Source organism: Pseudopipra pipra, chromosome 5 (assembly GCF_036250125.1).
Source record: "Pseudopipra pipra isolate bDixPip1 chromosome 5, bDixPip1.hap1, whole genome shotgun sequence".
Lineage (NCBI taxonomy): Eukaryota > Metazoa > Chordata > Aves > Passeriformes > Pipridae > Pseudopipra > Pseudopipra pipra.
In genome coordinates, this window is record NC_087553.1 from 63525979 (window position 1) to 63548231 (window position 22253).

The 22253-nt window shown below is 35.6% G+C and overlaps 1 protein-coding gene across 2 annotated transcripts in view; it reads left to right on the plus strand.

Moving 5' to 3' along the window:
• PTPN12 (protein tyrosine phosphatase non-receptor type 12) overlaps positions 1 to 22253 on the plus strand; it is a 70269-nt gene that overhangs the window by 29995 nt on the left and 18021 nt on the right. For both annotated transcript variants that reach the window (XM_064656406.1, XM_064656405.1), the window contains exons 2-11: positions 1923 to 2031; positions 5564 to 5640; positions 6669 to 6764; positions 7792 to 7830; positions 8576 to 8647; positions 11031 to 11090; positions 12760 to 12902; positions 14380 to 14446; positions 15035 to 15112; positions 15203 to 15301. In XM_064656406.1, the coding sequence (XP_064512476.1) occupies positions 1923 to 2031; positions 5564 to 5640; positions 6669 to 6764; positions 7792 to 7830; positions 8576 to 8647; positions 11031 to 11090; positions 12760 to 12902; positions 14380 to 14446; positions 15035 to 15112; positions 15203 to 15301 (840 nt within the window). The remainder of the gene's footprint in view (positions 1 to 1922; positions 2032 to 5563; positions 5641 to 6668; positions 6765 to 7791; positions 7831 to 8575; positions 8648 to 11030; positions 11091 to 12759; positions 12903 to 14379; positions 14447 to 15034; positions 15113 to 15202; positions 15302 to 22253) is intronic.

The following is a 22253-nucleotide window of genomic DNA, read 5'->3' on the forward strand; positions in this document are numbered from 1 at the left end:
AGAAAAAACTCTCTAAAACTCACAACCACGTTGAGATGTGGAACAATACACAAAATCGTATCGGTGACTGTGTGTGGAAAGTATCATTGTTGCTCTTTGCTTCCCCCCCTCTTAACTGGAGGCTTATAGCCTATCTCAGCCTCGCAGTTCATAGCAGATATAGCTGAATTATGTGTATTAATTTCGCTATTTATAGACTCCTGGTTGCTTTCAGTCTAAGCACAAGTGGTATTTTTCATTTTGACACAGGAAAGGTCAGCGTTACATTGGACATTGTCTTCTGTGTGCAGTGGTATTCTTCATGCTGAGTTACAAACCAGGTTTCTCTGCCTGTTGTGTTCACAGGTTATGCTGTGAATTTGTTTTTAGTGTTGCAAAGCTGAGTGTAGTTTGCATGGAGCCTTCCAGTAACTGTTTACGTGCCTTGTTAAGAATTGCATCTTCCTGTTCCTCACTGTAGCAACGTTTTCAGATAATATATTTAGCACTTTGGTCACTGTGTGGTCAGAGACCTACTGCCCTATCTCCAGATATTTACTGGTTTTACTTCACTGACTAATATTGCAAGTTTTTTAATGCTAATTCTGTTACTCTTTTTAGTGTTCAGGGATATAATCTGAGAAAAAATTTGAAAACTGTTACTACTTCATGTACCTTTTTTTTATCTTAATTTACCTTGCCATTTGTCTTGGCTTTGTAAATGCCACTTTTCTGGATTATTAAACACGTATTTTTCAACTAAATTAGTGCCATATTTTATCCACATTTGCATAGATAATTTGATTTTTGTTTTACTATATCCAGATAAATTTCATGAAAATGTTTTTCTATATGCAAGAGAAATGCTAAATTTTATGTTGTTTTTTCTTTTTCTCTTTTGCTTGATGGATTACTGGGGGACTTGAGTTGCCAAATTTTTTTTTTTTAATTGAAGTGTGCAGTGAGTGTCCCAAGTGTTTTAATAGTTTTAGAAGAATTCAAGAAGAAAACTGGCTTTCCAAGCAGATGATCTTATTTACAATGCCCTTCTGCCTGTATGTTTTTGCATAGTCAGTGACAAACAAGATTTACATTTTTAACTAGCAAAAAACTTGCCCCTTCCCCAAAAGAATACAAGTCATGGATGTTTTGAGTCTTCAAGATGATAACGATGCATTGAATATAGAGGGAGGGAATCATGAACAACCTCTATTTTTCTACTTGTGCAGAACCATTCACTGGAGATGCTAAACTTGTTTGAAGCTGTGTTCAGTCTTCCTCTTCATAGTCTTACACACCACCACCACGTCAGTGTCGATAGAATGGCTGGTTTTGCAACCACTAGAGTTAAGTTTCTGAGTTCTTTAGTGTACCTTTTTAAATCTGGATGTCTGCACAATCTGAAGTAACAAGCACTGCTGACTATTCTTGTATTTTTTTATTTTCCAAAGAGAACTTACAGTCTTCTCTTCCTCCTCAGTTTTCAGGTTGCACAGGCCTAATTTGTTTGGGATGATAAAAGCTGTATTGCTCTTGTTATTTCCCAGGTTTCTGAAAGGCAGGGGCTGGTCTTTATTATCGGAGGTTTTGACTCTCTCAAATGTCTAGGATTTGAAATAGATGGAGGGGAGAACAAAATTACATACTGTTGTGAGTACAGCAGACCTCCTGTCACTCATCTTAATTGCAAGTACCTTGTACCTGAGAGACAAGTATAGTGGCTTTTCCAAAGTTCCATGTCTCATGATGTATAGAGCTAATTTCAGCTTGGTTATAAACTGCTGATGTGCTAAAAGTACTGCATAATTAGATTTTTAAACTTCATCACAGTGAATATTGTAAAAGAAGAGAAGAGGGTTTTTTTTCCTGAGTGACCTTCTTCATCAATGAAACTAATACCTTGTGATGTTTGTTGAGACTTTAAAATGAATCTTTTATTTCAGAGGTTAAGAAGATTATCAACAAAATACAGAACAGAGAAGATCTACCCAACAGCCACTGGAGAAAAAGAAGAAAATGTTAAAAAGAATAGATACAAGGATATATTGCCATGTAAGTCTGATTTACACGTTAATAGAAGACAAAGGAAAGTGCTTGTTATTCTTCATGTATTTTGAATTTTACTATTTAGTTACTACTGAAAGGCAAAATTGGAGATAATTTACTGAAAGATAACCTTCTTAAAATTTGTATTTTTAACTCGGAAGGCAAAGTGAATGAACATTTTTATATTTTGAGAGAGGTATCACCTGAAGATAAAAGTGCTGGTTCTGAAGCCATATCAAACCAGCACTTTCATTTCAGCTCAGAATAGTTGAGAACTTTGCAAGGTGCTTAATGTATTTTTTCCTTAGAAGCACGTTATTCATGGTACAAAACAAACTGCATGAACTCCAGATGAAATTTTACAGAGCCTTAAAGCTCTGTAAGTTTGAAGTAAAGTAGATCTTTTTTTGGTTGTTTGTATCCTACAAATGGTGTTGAAGAACTTTCAATGCTGGATTAACTTAGTTTCTATTTTGCTAGAGCCTAAATAAAATTCTGTTAATGTGTAGGCATAGAAAAGTCATAGAAAGGAGTCAGAACAGAATTTAAATTTTAAAACCACCAATGTGTGGATATGACAGATCAGTGATCTGAAATTACAAGATTGTCTGTCCCAAGCTCACTTTGTGTAGCTCATGAGGCCGTGCATTTCTGAAGCTCTTACCATGCCCTTTGATATGAACAGCTGACAGTGAGTTTAAAGGCTTCTATGCTTCCCAGGTCAGCAACAGGTATATTTTGCTCTGCTCAGCTTTCTCTGAATTGTTAGGAGGTTTACAACTAGTTTGCAGTAGAAAATGGTTTTAGGCATCATTAGCTTTCACTTTCAAAATGTGTTCTAATAATAAACTCCAGTGAATTATTGTGTTTAAGGTTGTTGTATACCTGTGTGCTGGGTTTTTCTAGTGCTGAAATTTTTACTGTTTATTAGTGCTTGGAGCAACAATTCGAGCAGTAAACTTTAGCCTAAAGCCAAGGCCCTAGATTGTTTAGCAAGGTGGGCATGGTGCTTGCTGCTGCGCTGAGAAGGAAATACGGATGTGTTTAGATTTCGCTGGGGGATGTACATATAACATAGATCACATCTTGAAGAGTAGTGTGTCACTGAGCTGAACTGCAGCAAAATAATTAAATATCATTGATGTTTTTGTCTTTGTTTCGGGTTTTTTTTAGTTGGGAGGAAGTGTTTAATAGATGGAGTGAAAAGAGAGAGGAAGTGGTTATTGTCATCTTATTAGCAGTGGTTATACTCTTTCTTCTGTCCTGGCATTTTGGTAGATCATGAACAAAACAGCAAAATCATGGTAGCACCCAGGCTGTTGGGGAGACAGTAGCACTACAGTAGTGAATGGCTGCAACTAGAGCAGTAGATCTGCATATCTTTCATCTGCATGAAAATAAAACCTGAGTCATTGGGATTGAAGCTCACAGTGGGGAAATGAATGAACCTCAAAGCTGACATAGAGGAAAATTGAAGGCATATTTTCAGTTCTCACTCATACAGTGAGAATGTCTTCAAACATCCAAGGTTTTCAGCAATAAATTGATGGGAGACCAGCTTGACAGAAATGAGAAGAACCAGGAGAAAGGTGATGATACTTTGCCTATCTCTCGTAAATCCAGGAAAGAATGTACATTTGTAACTTAATCAGAGATTAGGGCTATGTTTGTCAGAAATTGCTACTGCTACCAGAGTGATTGGTTCTAACTCAACACTGGCTTCAGAGTAAAAGATGCATGTTTCTGTTACAGTTTACTAAGCCATATTAAATGATATTTAAATGAAACATGATGTTCACTGGTCACCTGAAGAACCATTTAGTCATCGGGAACTGAACCTTTAAGTTACATGACAGTATCCAAGCACTTAATCTTCTGAAGCTGAAACCTGCAATGGATTTTTTCTTGGAGACTTCTGTTCCAGACCTAAAGCTCTGTAGCAGCTGAGCTGTGGAACATAAAGACAGGCTGGAAATGTTGACATTTGAAAACTGCTCTAGAGTTTTGGATCTACTGGGCTGGGAAGATAGGATCCCTCATTAGCCTGCTAATTTAATTAGTCTGTTCTGCCACTTAAAAGCAGCTTTTAGTATAAAGCTTGTGACAGTACTGCATGCTTAGAGAGTGTTCTTGCTTTAACCTTCTATGTATCAGAGTGTAATACAGTTAATGGGTTTTAGATTTCTCTAGACCTTTATGTGAGTGTGTTGTCTTTAGAATCTGTGATCTAAAAGTTTTGTGCTTTTTTAGGAAGCCTTTCATTTTAACACAGATATTTTTTTGCATGTTATAAGAAGTCTGGCAGAAAAATTTCACCATCTTGCAAGCTTTTTGAAAGACCTTTTTATATAGAAGTTACTCTTAGCATGTAGTTCTTGTGGCCATGATTCATTGTTTTATTATCAGTGGTGTTTTGACAAAACAAAACCCCCAACTTAACCATATTTTCTCTTTTGAAATATATTTGTTCTTTGTTTCTTTTTCTTGAATTTAGGTCTAATCAAATGCTTAGCAGCTGTTCTGTGGTTGAGGAGTTGACCCTGGGAGCAGAAAGTAGCCTAAATTGCTTGAGCAGATGCTGTTTCTGCAGATACTTCTGTTCCCCCATTTGAAGATAATTTTTTTCTTATCTGGATTTATGACTAAAGGAACCTCTATTGTAGAGATAGAGTGAATGATTTTTGTGTCATAGCTAGGAAGTATTGTTGTCAACAAGAGCTGGAAGGACTGGTGAACCTGCCAACCACCTACCCCTTTTTAGTAACAATCAAGTATTAAAGATGCAGGGGGTTTTTTCAATGCCAAAAAGAATACCAAAATGTTTAGTTTATTCTGTCAACAAGTAATAAGGCTATTTTTAAGACTGCTGAGGATTTTGGTCTCCAAAGAGCTGCTGTTTTTGTAAGCAGCTTTCTCTGAGTCAGTCAATAATGTTTGAGGCAGAAACTTGACATGTCAAAACCCCTTAAATGAAGGAATCTGCTGCTTTCTAGTTCAGAAGTGCCCCAGCAAAGTGCCCAGCCCAGTGTTTGGGGGATAGAGGTCAGTCTGTGCCTGAGCAATAAACCCCAGTCAAGTTTCATGTTGTAATACCTGACAAAGTACTCCTTGGCAGAGACTTTAAGACCTGCCAGCTGCACTAACTCTGCACTGGCATTTTATTCTTTCTGCTTTCCATAAGTGTGCCTTTAATTGTGACCGTCATGATCTGTGTTAATGTTGTGTAGCAACAATTAACTACAATTTTCATAGCTTCTGATTAATTGATTTTTGACTCTTTGTAATGATGCATTCTTGGAATTCCAGGAGATGGTACCCTGTGAACTTGAGCATCAGAAGCACCACATAGCAGTAGGAGCTGCTCTGCTTATCTCTACCTGAGTTGATTTATTCATAAATTAAATGAACTGACTTGCTTATGTGACTAACCTTTGGGAAATGTTCTTTAATGTACTGTATATATATTGTATTTACTGTTATATACTCATTTACCTGTGTTGTAATTCTTGTTTAAAAAAAACCATTATTTTCCTTTTAGTTGATCATAGCCGAGTTAAACTGACCTTAAAAACTCCCCCACAAGATTCAGACTACATCAATGCAAACTTCATTAAGGTATGTATTACTAATTTAACAGTTCTTGAATTCTTTTTTGGCTTTTATTTTGTGTCAGTGCAGTTTTAATAATAGAGTATAAAATGAGAATTTAAAGCTGTGAGGGAAGATATTCTTTTATTGTGACTTGAATAAATTTGCAAACATGATGCCATTTCTAACACAATTTTTAAAGCTTTGATATTACTCTTAAGTGAAAATATAAAATACTTTATTTTAAAGTGGCAGGCAAGCAAATTGGAAATTTATACCATAGGAAAATTGAGATGCAGTTGTGTTCAGATGCAGTTGTTAGTGATAAAAATACCCCATTTTAAGACTGTTTTTAGGGACTATAAATGAGGTGTTTGACAAAATGTGTATATTAATACACACTTCTTGCTGTTCATGGCAAAAGTGTGCCAATGGAATTATGACTAACATTCTAAAAGAAAAACCAGAATTTGACTAAAAGCCAGTTTTGTTTTCAAAGTATTAATGTCTTGAGCTGTCTCTGTACTTTATTCTGATGTTTTTACCCAGCATTTATTATTCAGAAACAGGTATTCCTGTAATTCTCCCTGCTTGAATATTTAGCTTGAAAGGCTGAATATTAATTTCTTCAAGATTTTATATAAAACAAATTTCAAAACTTTGTATTTTTTAAATGTATTAGTGGGAGCAGGAAACTTAAGTTTGTTCAACAGGATGCTTTTTAGCAGAAAGATTTTCAAATTTTCATTACTGAATGTTTGAAGAAAAAAAATGAGGACTTATAGGGAATCTTCAGAATCTGAACAGAACATACAGAAACTTGTTTTCTGTGACAGACTTTGGCAGTGCTGTAGCTGTTGTAATCTTGGGCCCCCTTGAGATGACCAGCAAAATTCCCACTAGTGTAATTGGGACTCATGTTTGATATTCACCCTTCCTGTTGTATATCAAAAAAAGGATATTCTAATTTTACATTATTATAACGGAAAGCCTCTTTCATTCAGTGCAGATAAATTTTCTTTATAAACATTAATGGTTCCTTTGTGCAATCCCAGGGAGTCCATGGGCCAAAAGCATACGTTGCTACGCAGGGACCCTTAGCCAATACAGTCATAGACTTCTGGAGGATGATATGGGAATACAATGTTGCTGTAAGTACCTACTGAAAAACTGGGTGTTACCTTATAGCATAGCAATTGTCTATTTTTTGCCCAAGTTGACTTTCATTACCAAAAAATATTGACAGTGATCTTGTTCATTTACTTCCCAAATCTTGTTTTTTTTATTTTAAATAGCATTCTATATGTAATTAATATTATTTATTCAATTTAACAATGTAAATTCCAAGTAATAATTTTATTGAATGAATGTTAAATTCTTCGTGTTTATGAATAGGTTCTTGCTTGGTTACATCTGTCCCATGGGAGACCTTACAACTCTGACTTTATGTGGACTGACAAAATCAAATACAGAAGCAGCATGTGAAGCAAAAAAACCCCACTTACTTTTCTATTTATGCTAGTTTGGGATTACTTACTGATTTGTATATTCTACAACTATTTATTTACAAAGAGCTATTTTCAGGAATACTGTTAAAATTGCATATGTTCAACAAATTATTTCTGAAAATATTTTTTTGTTTTATCAAGCACCTAAATCATGGCTTACTGTAACAAATAGCTTACCTGTTGGTGCATTTTTATTGTGCTATTCACAGTAATGTATCAAAAATAGCTTCACTTAAGAATTTTAATTCTTGGTCCTTTTTTGGGTGCTTTTTTTTGGGGTTTGCTCCTATTTTATGCCATCTGTGTCACTTTAAGCAAATATAGCTATGTTTCTTCCAGTTGGCAAATGATTCTATATTTTTATGATTAAGTTTAGAGTTTACATTCAGGCTGAATAAATAAAATTTGTACAGGATTACAGTGAATTTGAATTAAGTAGCCTTAATATGTTGTATTAGTGATGTAGATTTTGCGAAGGATGAAACTTTGTTACTTTTTTAGAAGTAACAGAGCATGCCTATGCAGGTAGGAAAATAGTATTAATTAGTCTCTTCCCTAGTAGCTAATTAAAGAGTTTCAGTATCTTCCTGATAGAAGCAAGTAGGGAAGTGTTGGTTGAAGTTACTTGATCTAAAACCAGCTGACTTGGAACATCTTTTTTTCTTTTCAGATAATTGTAATGGCCTGTCGAGAGTTTGAAATGGGAAGGGTATGTATCCTAACTGCAAAACTGAATGAATTGTGCTTGTGTGGGGCAATACTGGTGAAGCTTCATATGCCAAATCCATAACTGTAATAATATTAATATGTTAGATGGAATGAGAATGCCTATCCTTACATTTCTATCCATAGGAAACAGTTAATGAGTCTGCATTTCTTTACTCCATTTGTAGTGTTACTTTATTATTTAGGTGTCATCTCAGTGAAATATATGTTTGTACACAGAACTGTACCAATGGTTTGTTTCTGGTCATGTCACTATGGAAAAAACGTGTCTTGCTCTTTGTGGGATGTGGGCCAACTATCAAAATCCTGAGTCCTTCTGAATTTCCTGTCAATTGATACAGCTGCAAAAACAATTTTTTTTAAATCTCTCTGCTTTATTCTTATGACCTTAGAAGGAAAAAAAAAATGGTCCAGGATTGTGAATTCCCAGCTTTCAGAGAAAAACTAAGCTTTCATTGCTCCCCTCTGTTTGATGCAAGCTTGTGCATGTGTGTAGGCAGACGTGAAGTTCACGTCCTAATTTACATAGTGTCTTTTGGCTGTACTTACTGGTCATCTGGGGTCTTGGTTTTGTTTTCCTTTTGTTATCCAAAAGAAATGTTATTTTACTATCTTAAAGGAAGTCCAGAATAAGGCATTCGGGGTTATCATTTTGTCTGCTCTGCTTCTGTTAATCATCATCCTTCAGTGCTACGCATGAATTAAATCAGAATTCTTTGCTTTAACAGAAAAAATGTGAGCGTTACTGGCCTCTGTATGGAGAAGCAGCTGTAACTTTTGGACCATTTCGTGTTTCTTGTGTAAGTATGAAGCTTTGTAAATTAATTTTGTAAGGATTTAGTGCTTTTGTACCTTAAAATAAATGTTCAACAAATGGTTTATATTATAAAAGAAGTGCTTTTCTTATCATTCAGTACTAAATTTTACACAAGGATTCTCAAAGGAATGTGCACATTTAAGCTGTGTGGGTTTTTTTGAACCCCCCACGATTGTTTTGTTTTCTTTTTTTAAAGTAGGGAACCTGTGTGCCTTGGTCTTATATCTTTGTAGTTATTACTTCTTCAGCTTTACATGATGTAGTCTTGAATGTCTGTACCATACTCAAGAAATCAAATACTCGTGCAGTTGTTTTGTCTGTTATGACTTGCATGTTCTGAAGGTGCATGAGAAATGAAAATGTCTTCTATTGTTGCTTTTAAAATCAAAACAAAAATGAGTAGTGGGTCACCATGAGGTCTCAGTCTTTTCCTGAAGGATTCCTAAGGGATAACTGTAAGAGTAAGAGAAGTCATGATGCAACTGCCATTTACAAAAGGAAATAGAAGAAACTGACTCCATTAATTGTGAGGTTCTCAGGGTATGGGTGAGAATATGGCATGTGGGACCATAGCCACCAAAATCAAAATGATCAGCATTCCTTAGGTGTGGGATAGTATCCAATTTACCTTTGTCCACACCTGTTTATGTTTCTTTATTCCTTCCTGCTTTAAATGTGTTTCTGGCCTGTTTGTCCAGCTTGTAGCTCTTAGGGCTGTGATCACATTCCAGGTGAAACCAAGGTCCATCCAGCCCATCTCTTGTGTTCAATGACAGCCTAATGACCTAAGGGAAGAGAACAGAGAAACCATGTATAGGATGATCCTTCTCCTTGTACTTGTCAGGTTCTAGCAATGGACAAACAGACTTCCTTAGTTGAGTGTGTCTCTGGATTGTCCATACTTTTATAAATCAGGCAGTGCATGATTAATTTGATAAATTTTTTGTTTGAGTTTTGCTTTTTGTCACCTGCTCTTTCTGACGTCGGCATCATGTTGTTGGAAGAAAACACTTCCCCGTGTCTTTATTTTTAATCTTGCCACAGAGTAGTTTAGTCAATGTCTACCTTGTGCTGTTAGTTACTGTTAGGGTGGGAATGAAACATGGCACTGAAGTGATGAGCATGGCTCTCCTTAGTGTGAATGATCTTACTGGGAACTTTTTACACTGGAGTTCATCATTGGCCTTAGCTGTTCATAGTCTAAAAGAGTGGAATTGATCCCTTCCAGATTGATCTCAAAACTGGTTTTTACTTCTTAAATAAATTACATGGGTTTGGACAGAAATTGCTGCTGTTTTCCAGCTGAAGTGTTTTAAGGTGTTCAGAGAGAGCTAACATGCCAGTTTATTGAGCTATTAATACTACTTTGAAATAGTCTACCAAGAATTAAGTACACTTCAAGTTCATCTTGTCAGGAAATATATATACTTTCAAATTTTAGTCTGTAAAAAGTCTGAGTAGCCTTGTCCTACCTTAAATTGATTTAAATTTGGCTGTTTTTTCCCTGTACCTAGTGGTATTGGAGAAAAGGGTTTGTGTGTATGGTGTAATTGATTTCTTGGCCACAGCTGAGAATGTATTACCTGTAGGTCCACAAGTGTCCATGGGCTCTGTTGCTATGCACCATCTCCTTTAAACCCACAAGGTGTTGCAATTGTTTATGAGAAATGGTAAATTCCCAGTAGGAGAAAGAAATACATTAAAGCATATATGCAATCTCCTAAATTCTCTGTGGGTAGCTGTAATGCTAAGCTTTTCAAGGCATCTTCAAATTCTGATGTTACTGATATTTTAAGTACAATATTGTTTGATGTCTGCAGTATAAACTTTCCTTGGTATTCCAAAGGCAGATTTGAAAATTCCGTGAGCCTAGAAGCCAGGCTTTTTAGGCCACAACCAAGAAAATTAATGATTCATTCAGATGCACCCTTAACTGAAAATAATGAAAAGGGAAAAAAATTAAAGAAGATATCACAGGATAGTGATAAGAAGCTGAAGTTTACACAGCAAAAGTATTATAGAGAGATGGCTGTGGAAGGCAATCTCTAAATTAAAAGTATAGAGAAATAAACCAAAAGAGATACTTAAATATTCTTACAAGATTTACTGATGGTTTCAGGAGCAGACTAGACATTCATTTCAAAACTCACATTTTTAAGTAAAAGGAACTTCTTTCACACATGTTATGTAGCAAACTTAGTTGCTGGTATGTTAATGTTTTTATTGGCCCTCTTGAGGAAATCATAGATACAAAACCAGTAAATTGAAAAAGGGCATCTGAGTTTAAAGTTGGAGTTTTTAGTTATATCCTGTATGCTGCATATTGATTCCCCTCCCCCAATTCATTACTGTTTTCTTGTGTTTAGGAAGCTGAGCAAGCAAGAACAGATTACTTCATTAGAACATTATTACTTGAATTTCAAAATGTAAGTACATGGTCACTTCTGGTCTGACCTTCAATGATTGCTCAAAGGTCTCTAAAAAGATACAATGGTGGAAACTCATAAAAATATCTTCCCTTCTTTAGATGGTGACTCTGCATGTGTATAAATCATAAAGTTTAGAAGTGATGTTATAAGCTTAGTATATAAGGGAAGAGTAGTGAAACTCTTTGTCTTTTATGTATGTTCTTGTTTATCCTAAGGTGTGTTATGCTATTAAAGACCATATGGTAACAACTAAAAAGTTTCTGCCACCCTAGGAGAATTTCACTGTTTAATCCAATTGAAAATATGATGACAAACTCAGTCAAACTTGTAAAAAAAATCCTGTTTCTTCTAGTTAGCATCTTTTTGGGTAAAGTCTGTGTGCTTGTTGGAATTTGCCTTACACTTTGATTTATTATCAAGAGGAAATCAGTTTGACTGAAGCTTGATTATATTCAAGAAAGAACTTTGGTGTTTTAGCTTAAAAGTGGCAGTAAAAAAAGGACTAAGAAGATTCTTTTTAATTTTCCATTTTCATATAAAAACCAAATTCAGATATGTTTTTTTCTGATAGTTCTGCTAATGTGAAAAATCACTGGTCTTTTTAAAAGTAATTAAGTGAAATTTCTTGATGGACCTTAATAGGCAGTTGTAATTCTTCCTTTTTTCTGATGACCTTGGTTTTACATAATCATCTGGATTTTAAAATGTGGGTTTTCTTAGGCTGCATTGTCTCTAGTTTTTACTCCCTATGGCATTTCCACAGGTCTGGGAAAAGTCAAGCATCAAAAATAGATAACTTTCCATGCTCAAGAGGCTGCTATGTTGCTTCTTAAATAACTAAATAGAAGGTAGCTTAGGTCTTGAAACTTGTAGCCTGTAACACTGATCAGAAAATTCATGCCCTCCAGTACATTACTTTGAAGGGTGTACTGCAATCCAGAGATGTGACCACAGCATGGAAAGGTGCAGTAGAACTGACTACCAGTTCTACTGGTAGCTGTGGATATCATTATCATTGGATAATGATGAGGAAGAGGATTTTCAGGGATTCAAGTAGCTGAGTAACTAGGCTGTTCTAAAGACTGCTTCCTACCCTGTCTTTAGTACTATTGTAGCTCATGTTACTAGAACAAAAGTGTACCTATGGTTGTTGCGTGATCCATACTTAAATACAGTCTTAATTATTTCTCTCATTTTCTTAATTTCTCTCTGGGCGTGAGCACATGCACACACACTGTATTTTGTAATATGGCAAAACAACACCTCCCTCCCCCCTGCCTTTTCTTTCCCAATGTAAGTTACTAAAGTACAATTAGAAAAAGAAATTTTCATGTGGTCTTTCCCTTTCTTTCTCCCTTTCCAAGTTTATGACTGCAAAGACGTAGAATCTTTTAACGTGGTCCAGTTTTGTGGGTCCTTTATCCCATGTAATAGAGGGGCTTCTCTGAACTGTCCCATAGTTCATTTTCTTATGCATTAGCAGCCCTCAAAATACTACTTCAGAATTCCTCTTTTGTTTTTCAAAGTAATATAAACTGTAAGTATTTTTAATACAGTAAATGACTTTGCTTGTCCACAGAATAAGTGAAGGTTCATAGAACTACTTCTTTCATGCACACTGAAATGTGTGTTGTGATTAATGCCTTTCTCCCTGCCTCTCCCTTAGGAGACTCGTAGTGTCTACCAATTTCATTATGTTAACTGGCCTGACCATGATGTCCCTTCGTCTTTTGATTCTATTCTGGACATGATCAGCTTGATGAGAGAATACCAGGAACATGAAGATGTACCAATTTGCATACACTGCAGGTATTAAATATATTTATTTTTCAAATTTATGTACGTCTTTGTTTTTTGAAGTCTAGGCTTTTGGTATGAGATGCATTAGTTTGGTTCTAAATCAGAATTTGTTTGTTTAGTTCAGTTTAAAAAAATTCCTTCAGTCAAAACTTATTTTAAAATCATACAGCCTTCATTTTCTTAAAGCTGATGCCACAGTGAGATTTTGCTTCTATTTCAGTTTAAGACAGAATATCAATCAGAAAGAATGAGCCTTTGAAAGGGAAACCATTTTGTGGTTCTTAAGACATGTAAATCCTCATGAGGACAAAATAGACCTTGAAGATGATTGCAAATCAGTTATGGAAGTGAAAGCTCCATTCGCGATAGGAGAGACTACAGAGCAGGTGCATCACTAAGAACTCTGTCTTTTAATATGACAAAAAACATCTTTAATGGGTAGACTGTAGTTTCCAGTTGGGAAGTCTTTGCTTCTAAGCAACTATTTCATCCTTGACCTGAAATTTGGCTGACAGAAGGACTTGAAACTGAACTGCTGTGAAGATATTTTGGTGAATTCACAGTTTCTGATAATTTATCTGGAAAATTTTTGCCTATGATACTTGATGCTTTTTAAAGCAACAAAAGTTCATGTATTATGTCAGGAAAATAATGAATTCAGATTTGTAAGCCAGGAAATGTCAGTTGTTGGGGCTTATAAACTCTTTAGAGTTTAGTTATTCTCCTAAAATGCATAGAAGTGTACTGACTTTAGCTGCATTCTTTTTTAACTTGTCACTCTTAAGTAATTGAGATCTAAACCCATAAAAAACTTACTTAGCACTGAAATCTATTTCACTTTGTCCTGTTTCTCTTGAATGTCAATAAGTTGTAAATGTTGGCTCTTTACAACAGTGTAATTATAATGTAGTAGATACGCATGAATTATAACTTCATGTGTAAAATGGGGGAATTCATGCTATTAGGAGAAATAAACGTGATAGTTGATTGCCATTTTTATAACTTTGATATTTATGTTTTTTAGTTAAAGAGCAGAAAATATAGATGTAATACTAAATCAGAAAAATGCAAGAAGTCTTTAAATATATTCTGTTCTGCCATTTAACATGTCTGTCATTAAGCTTGGACAAGATCCCTACCGTTGAAGCTAACTACCGTGGTATTACTGTGGTAACTGGTAATAGTGTGATGAAAGAGAGAGCAATAAAATTGTCAGCACTGAAGCATCTTTTGTGAGCGCTGTTCCAAATGGTTATGAAAAACTTGCATTAAAAACTTCAATGCTCCATTTTGCATTTTGCGCTGCTGATTTTTTTGTTTGTTTGTTTTTAAGACACACCATAGTGTCAGGTTGAGTGAGCTTAAAATGATAGTTGAGGGATTTGGATAATTTTTTTTTTTAGTGTGGACTCTGGAAATATAAAGCTTAGAGTGTGTTTTTAACAAACTAAAATAATTTCTAACACATAACTGTTTATGTTCATAGTGCAGGGTGTGGAAGAACGGGAGCCATCTGTGCCATAGATTATACATGGAATTTACTTAAAGCTGGGGTAAGGAATCTTAAAAGTTTTGTGGCATTCTGTAATTGCATAACTGTGATTGATTGAGCTTCCAAGTGTTCTAAAATAGTGAAATGTTTATGACATTCTGGAACTCCCTTGACAGGTTGGATGTTTAGTTTCATTGCATTCATGCTTTAGTATGAACTTACTTTCCTTTAACAGTGAGTTTTTATCTAAAAAGGTCACTATAAAATTCCAATTTTTAAAAAATATATTTCAATATGAAGTGATTTTTCAAATTCAACTTTCTTAGTCTCTCTGATTAATGTTGCAGCTCCTAAAGACTGATATTTCAGATATGAAGAGATAACTTCATTCTGGGATTTTTAGATAATGAAACATCATATTAATGACTTTGAATGTCTCATTTTGAAAATACTTGAAATGCTCTCCTCTGGTCCAAATCAAATGTCAATTTAGAGTTGCTTTTAAAAAAAAATTAATAGTTGCAGTGTGGAGAGAATAGATTAGCTTTAACTATGAAATTAGACTTGGTTTTTGGATGTCTAACAGCTTTTGTATTGTTTTTCTGGCAATCAGCTATGTTAATCTAATTGACTTGCTTCTGTATTTCAGAAAATACCAGAAGAATTCAATGTATTTAATTTAATACAGGAAATGAGGACACAAAGGCATTCTGCAGTGCAGACAAAGGTATAGTTTGTTTTAAAATGAATGTGATAATATATCATTATTCTTTGTTAAGGTCTTGTGCACTAATTTTTTTCTGGTAATCTATTGTAGGAGCAGTATGAACTTGTCCATCGAGCCATAGCACAACTATTTGAAAAGCAACTGCAAAAATATGAAAGTTGTGCAGACTGGAAGATTGCAGATGGAGTGGTATGTGTCTTTCCCATATGAATTTCAATCAGCTGTAGCTGTTACCTTCTGATCAAGATTTTCCTGTGAAGTCTAGTTCTTAAAGATAAGTGTTCAGTGGTGTTAAGGCACATAGAGAACTTGTTTGAACTGCAAATGGTTTTTGCTGAGGAGGGACAGCTGGTCTATACTCAATTTACACTGAGGACTTGGTTGTAAAAGTTGAGTCAGGTTATTATAGGAACACTTACAATACACACCAAATGCATTTGCAGTGGGGGAAGAAATGAAAAGAATTATAGTCTGGATGAAATGGAGGACTCTTAACTCAATATTGAATTGTGAAATGTGCCCTTCCTTGGTGAGGTGACAGTAGTTGTCAGCTGATCTGTTGCTTGAATTGTCAGTATTTAGCCCAATTCTGATATATTGACAGCAAATGAAATTTTGTGGAAAGGCTGACCTTCTGCAAATTGCTTTTTAAACAGTGTGATGAAGAGCAAGTGAAAAGTAAAACTCCAGCCTACATATACATATGTTTGCATACAAATAAAAATAAATTAACACACACAGTGTGTATATCGGTGAATTCTGTCTGATCTATGTTTAGGTTAAACTCCCTAAAGGGGAAAACCTTTACTGAAGTTTTTTCTTCCTTCCCCCCAGTGAGGTGTTGGGCCCAATTTTAAAGCAGGTGTTAATCGGATTCTTCACCTGAGACTTGGGTATTGAATGACATTGCTTCTGCCTTGACTTGGCCCAACAGTCTTGACAGAGTTGAGCAGGAATAGCAGTGAATGATCTTACTGAGTTCTGATGTCGTGTTGAAGTACTGTTTGCACTGGAATATATTGGGGGAAAGAAAAATAAGTTTAAAATGCCTTTTTCAGGAAGCTTCGTGCTCTATCCTTTTAATAAAGGAGAAAAGAAGTGGAAAAAATAGTGGTTTTCATTGGTAATCGCAGTATTTGAGGATTTTTCTGTCTTTCTGTACTTTAGCTTTAAATTTCATGTCCCCTTTAGTTTTTTTCCCTATTTTATGTTTAGGTATGTCTTCTTGTCTGCTACTGGGCACTATATGAAAAGTGACTTTTTTGGATCGATATGTTCTTTCTCTCCCACAATCCAGAACTCTGTATCATCCTTCATCCCTGACTGTGTTTTGTGTATCAGTGATTCTATCTGTCCCTTCAGTACCTAATTGTTGTAGATTCCTCAGGTCTCTGAAGGGAGTATGAGTAGTAACTTCAGGACCCTGTGAAATATCTGGAAGCAATTTTAAATCTGCTTTTATTAACAAGCATTGCTTTAATTTTAGGGGTTTAGCTGTTCTACTGTGCTTTCTAGGAAGTCTGTAATGGTTTTCATTCTTGGAAAAAAGCCATACATCCTTCTCTTAACTCCTAAGAATTTATATCAGTTAATGCAACACTTCTGGAATCTTAAGTCATGACGAGAAGCCTGTGGACTAAATGAAATATCGATAGGGCATGCTGCTTTTATTAGTTACAAGTTTGATTAAGCTGATATGTGAATTTTTTTTTTCCTGAGGAATGAGTATGACAGGGTTTGGAATGTGCAGATTTATTAGCTTCGTATATAAGGGATTTCTAGTTACTTGAGTTTTGGTCATAAAATAATAGGTAGATCAGTCTACTGTATCTTTTGGTTATTTGACTTTCATTTGACCTGTGTCTGTGCTCTTATATAGAATCACAAAAGGTCTTTTATTTGCTTATTACTATATATACTATATTACTTATTTATGTATTCCAGAACATGAGTAAGGCGGTGGCACAACAAACTGATACTGTTTCTGTAACAAAGGCAAGTGCTTTCTTTAGCAGAGCTTGAGAGATTTGCTGGCTGAGTAATAAAACAAAAGCAAATAGATGATGGGTGGGTAATGTACCTGGAGGTGAGACAGGGAGAAATACCAACTCTGAATGGCAGTGATGGAGTTCGAGTTCTGAGTTTTCTTGGATATAATCTTGGTTTGTAATCAGTAAGTTGAAAAGGAAATAGAGTTTTAGCAATTATTTGGAAACTAATAAGAGCAGGGAACGTAATGTCATTGTGTGGGTACCTTGCAACTGGAATACTGTCTGCGGGTCAAGTCTGCTTATCTCAAAAGTATATTACAGAATTCAAACATTAAAAACCTGGACAAACATCAAAGGTTGTTCTTTGGATGGAGCTTTGAGTATTTCTGCAGAAAGCTTGATGGGAAAAAGGTCTCATAGGTAAAAATTTTTTGTATCTAAAAATTTGGTACTTTAATTTGCTATTGTCCATTTGTTAGGAAATTTGCCTTCAGGGAATTAACTGGTTTAAGAAAGTCTTTTACCTCACATATGCCGTTTAATGTTTTCTTGGTAGCTTTAACCTGATTCTTAAAACTCTGAGAACTTACTTGAGACAGTGGTTTTGCTATTCTGAAAAAACTCCCTTTTTTTTCTCCGAGGGTGTTATGTAGTATCTGTTGTATATAATGTCTGATTTTCCCTGGAAATTTTTTAGTTTGCTTTCTCTTAAAAACCAAACAAGCGTTCTGGGATGTATCTTAGTTTAAAAGCTGATTCCGATGCAGGAATTTTTCAAATAACTTTATTAAATACAATGTAATATTCTAAGGTTCCTTCACAGATCTTACTCTGCCTGCAGATGCTACAGTAACTGTGGAATCTTGAACATGTGAAGGATTTTAATTATGTCCAGTGGAAACAATTCCAAATAAAATAATGTGCTTACTTTGGATATATTACTGTTAGTTAAATAGGAGATACTACGGGGCTGAAGAGGAAGTGTTTCATTTATTCTATTTTGATAATACTCTGAAGAGCTGGAGTGCTCTGTAGGGTTTGGTTTCATGGTTTTGTTGTCCAATTGCTGTTCTCATTTCAAGCAGTGTTTGGAATGAATTGAGTTACCGAGGCCTTTGTAAGCAGGGCTTGCCAGTAACATCACAGTAAAAAGTTAATCTGATTGGCAGCAAGCACAGTATTCATAGGGAAGTAGCTCAGACACAATCCTGAATGTGTGTTCCTGTGAACTTGCCAGCTTTGCCCTGCTGGAAACAATAACCTAAAAAGTCAACAACAAGACATGCAGTGTTTGAAAAGAGACTTACAGGGTTAGAATTTCTGTTAGGATCTGATAGAAAGATTCGAAACCATGTAGAGAATGCATATATGATATACTATAGTAATTGTATACTCTTACCATAGAGTTATACGTATTGTAATGTATAGAACTACAAATGTACTTAAAATAATACTAAGTGTGGAAATTAAATGAAATGAGAAAAGCTCTGCTCAGATACCAGTACTTTCAACAGTCCCCCCAGTAGTCAAATTTCAGAGTGAAAAATTGCTACTCAGAAGCAATTTTTCTCTGATAAGAAAATAATTCAGATGCTAAATTTGATAATTAGAACTATCCACACCCCCCCTTAGTAGTACTCTTAAATTTCCAAAAAATTTAATTGGAACAGTCTTGCACTCAGTCCCTTTCACACTGAAATTTTTGATCATATTGTCATGTATTTGAAGTCAATAACTGTGCTTTTTGCCATCATTGGTTTTGTTAGTACTGCTGTGAAAATATAACACTTGGTGTTGTGTTTGGAAGCTTTGAAACATATGTGAGCTGATTAGTCTTGATCATCTGATAAGATATCAGTCAGATTTGTGTCAGTAAAATATCTTATGAGTTTTTTGAGAAGCTTCTTCATGATCTGAAGCGAGCCATAGCTATCTTGGAAAGTCTGAATCAGATGGAATTCCATCAAGTTGGATGTTCTGATTGGATGTAGGAAAAGGAAAATTGATTAAAAAACAAACAACCAAGTTCACTATCACTTCAAAAATACTTATTATTAAATTTTGTCTCTTGACAGTAACAAGCATGTTACAGTACTGCAAGTCCTTGTTTTACCCTTATCCACAAGTAGAACCTTGTGTTAATAAACACTTTCTCCAAAATCTGGCATTGCTGATACTCTCCAGTGTCTCTTGCATTTCTTGCTGTAATAGAGACAGAGTTCTGTTGCTGTGGTTGACTGCACTTTTAGAAGTCATGGAGGAATCAGCTGCTATAAGAACAATGTTGACATTTGAAACATTAGTGGTTTAGAAACTGTAAGTCAAAAGACCTTGCTGTTCATATTCTCTTTGCTGTTTTGCAGCTTGCAAAGATACTTTTTCCATCATAGCATTCTAAAAAATCATATATGTCTTCAGTGACATTTATCTTGTTGCTTGTGCTTAGAATGTTTTATTTAATCTGAGTCACTTGAGTGCATCGTTTCAGTCTGAAATATTTCTCATTTTATCTACTGATTCTAAGTGATTCCCATGATGCTTTATTATAAGAGCAAAAGGAATGCCTCAATTCCTTTTAAGGGATTACTTCTGGAGGAGTCTTTGCAGTAAATGTGCCAGTATTTTATCAGTACAGAGAGCTTCTGAATGACATTAAATATTTCCACTGTAAGTTCCAAAAAAAAAATTATACATTGCAATTCCTGGGCAAAAGGTTTGCATTGTAGGCAGTGTGTGTGAAATCTCAGTCTAAGACTGTGATCCTCTATTTGCTTGAAGTTAGTGACAACTGTCTTTGGTTATTCAGCCATAGGGAGAAAGACCCACCCTTGGGAGATGATAACAGTTTAGGTCACTTCAGCAAATTGAATTCAGACGCTGCATCTGCCATGAGAATTCCTTGTTTCTCTACATTACTACAGGAACATGAGTTGCTCTGTTAATGTAGTCTTTCATATGTAGTTATGCACACATTTCTGTTTATGTGTGATTTAATAGAATACCTATAAATTCTTAGCTCTGAACATTGATCTCAGTAGCTGCTCCCTCAGCGAGGACATTGAAACTCTTGCACTGTTGAGTATTTGATGCATATACGCACAAAGGTTGGGGAAAGATCTTTTTCTTTTGTTTACCTTACCATCTATTGTTGATGCTTCTGTTGTAGTGAGAAGTCTGCCAGGGTAGGATAAGTATCTTCTGTAAGAAAGCAGAGTGCTGCACTGAGCACTTATTTCACTGAATTGCACATTTGTTAATCCATTTTTAAAAAAATTCATATGTGAACTACGTATGTTGTCCTGGTTTGTCTAAGCTGATACTTCTAAAAACTGTATTCTGCCTGAGAGTGCAACATCTGTCTAGAGAAGCAGGAGGGTGTTGACTGATGTCGATAAGCTGTGATTAGGAGGGCTGTGGAAGGCTTTTTCTTAATACTGCCATCTGCTCTTCTCAACAGATGTGGTCATTCCAATGAGATACCCTATATTCACTTTTAGGGTTGATCTTCCTCTTTTCTACTCTGTGCTAGTTTTTCTGCCTGTTTGCCTTTTCACTTCTTTTGATATACGACAGGGAAATCTGTGAGTTGATATCACTCAAGGGTGCCCAAAATACCAGTTATTCCCTATTTCTTGTGGCATGGAACTGGAAACAAGTAAGAGCCTTGCATTAAGAGTTCAGCCAGCAGCATTTCTTTGGACAAAAACAAGAAGAGAGCCAGTAGTAACAGCAGCACTGATATATGAGTACTCTCTTCTTTCCTGTGTGTGTTAGTGCATTTGGCTACTGCTTTAAAGCTTTATCATCTTCAACCTTTGAAGTAAAAATCTTTCATCTGCTTATCTAAAAGTAAACAAAGTCATCAATCTGTTGAGCTAATTAAGACAAGAGTAGTGAAGTACCTCTTTTTTTGGTGACAGTAATTCCTATAACATTCTTACTCCTCATTTAATGTGACTAAAACAGTGAATGGATATGGAGTTTAACTTAATGCACAGATGAAAACTTCTGAACACCTATCTACCTGAAGCTTTCCCAGTGTACAAAGTTGCAGTAACCACTGACTTTTCTGGGGTTAAATTTTAAAGTACCATTTTGTGTGTGGATTTTCTGTTGTTTTTTGTTTGTTTGGGGGTTTAAATTGTTTTTTTCCAAGTAATTGTTTTTGTAAACTCTGTGGTTGTGTATGTGCCTTGGATATTTGAGTTTATACACATTTCTGTAAGGTGTATCCATACCTTTTATTACCAGAGGCAAAAATGGCAATGCCTCTTCAGCTACTTCTTGCTATCTCAGCTAGAAACAACTTCTTACTGTATACATGGAGTTTTAAAAAGCTTTGACATATGTTAGCTTCCTTAATAAGCTTTTTCTTCCGCCTGTGAGAAAAGCATATCTCAGGAAACATTCTGTTCACAAACACTTTACTTTACAAACACAGGAGGACAGGGATGCAGCTGCTGGTTTGTTTTCTGGACAAGTTAGTCTGCACCACAGCCAACAGGCACACCCTTTCCCTTGCCAATACCCTTTAGAAAACTGAGTGCATAAATAAGAAATCTGTGCTGGTGGAACTGAAGTGGGAGACTTTTCTGATCGGATGTAGGATGGAGAAGTTGATGGTCAAGGGGAGGAACTCTTGTGAAGTCTCATTCTTTCTATTATCTTTCTGCCTTATGAAACTTTGATTGCTGTGGAGCTGAAGCAAGGCTATATGGAAGGAAGAAATGTTTTATGATGAGTGTGATGAAACACTGGAACAGGTTGCCCAGGGAGGCTGTAGATGCCTCAGCCCTGGCAACAATCAGGGTCAGGTTGTAGAGGGCTCTAAGCAACTTGATCTCATTGAAGATGTCCCTACTCATTGCAGGGGGGGTTGGATTACATGGCCTTTCAAGGTCCCTCCCAACACAAACCAAACTCCTATGATTCTGTGAAAAACCAACCAACCTTGATTGACAGTAGTGGGAGCTCCAGTTGTGTTCATTTAAATGTGAGTGGCTTTTATCTGCTAATTGAATCTTACTCCAAAAAAACCTCGATAGTTACAGCTAGTGGTCAGCAGGACAATGAACTCCCTGTGCAATTTCTCTGAAAGGGCTAACACAATCCATTTATTAAGGAACAATAGGGTATTTCTGCTGGAGTAC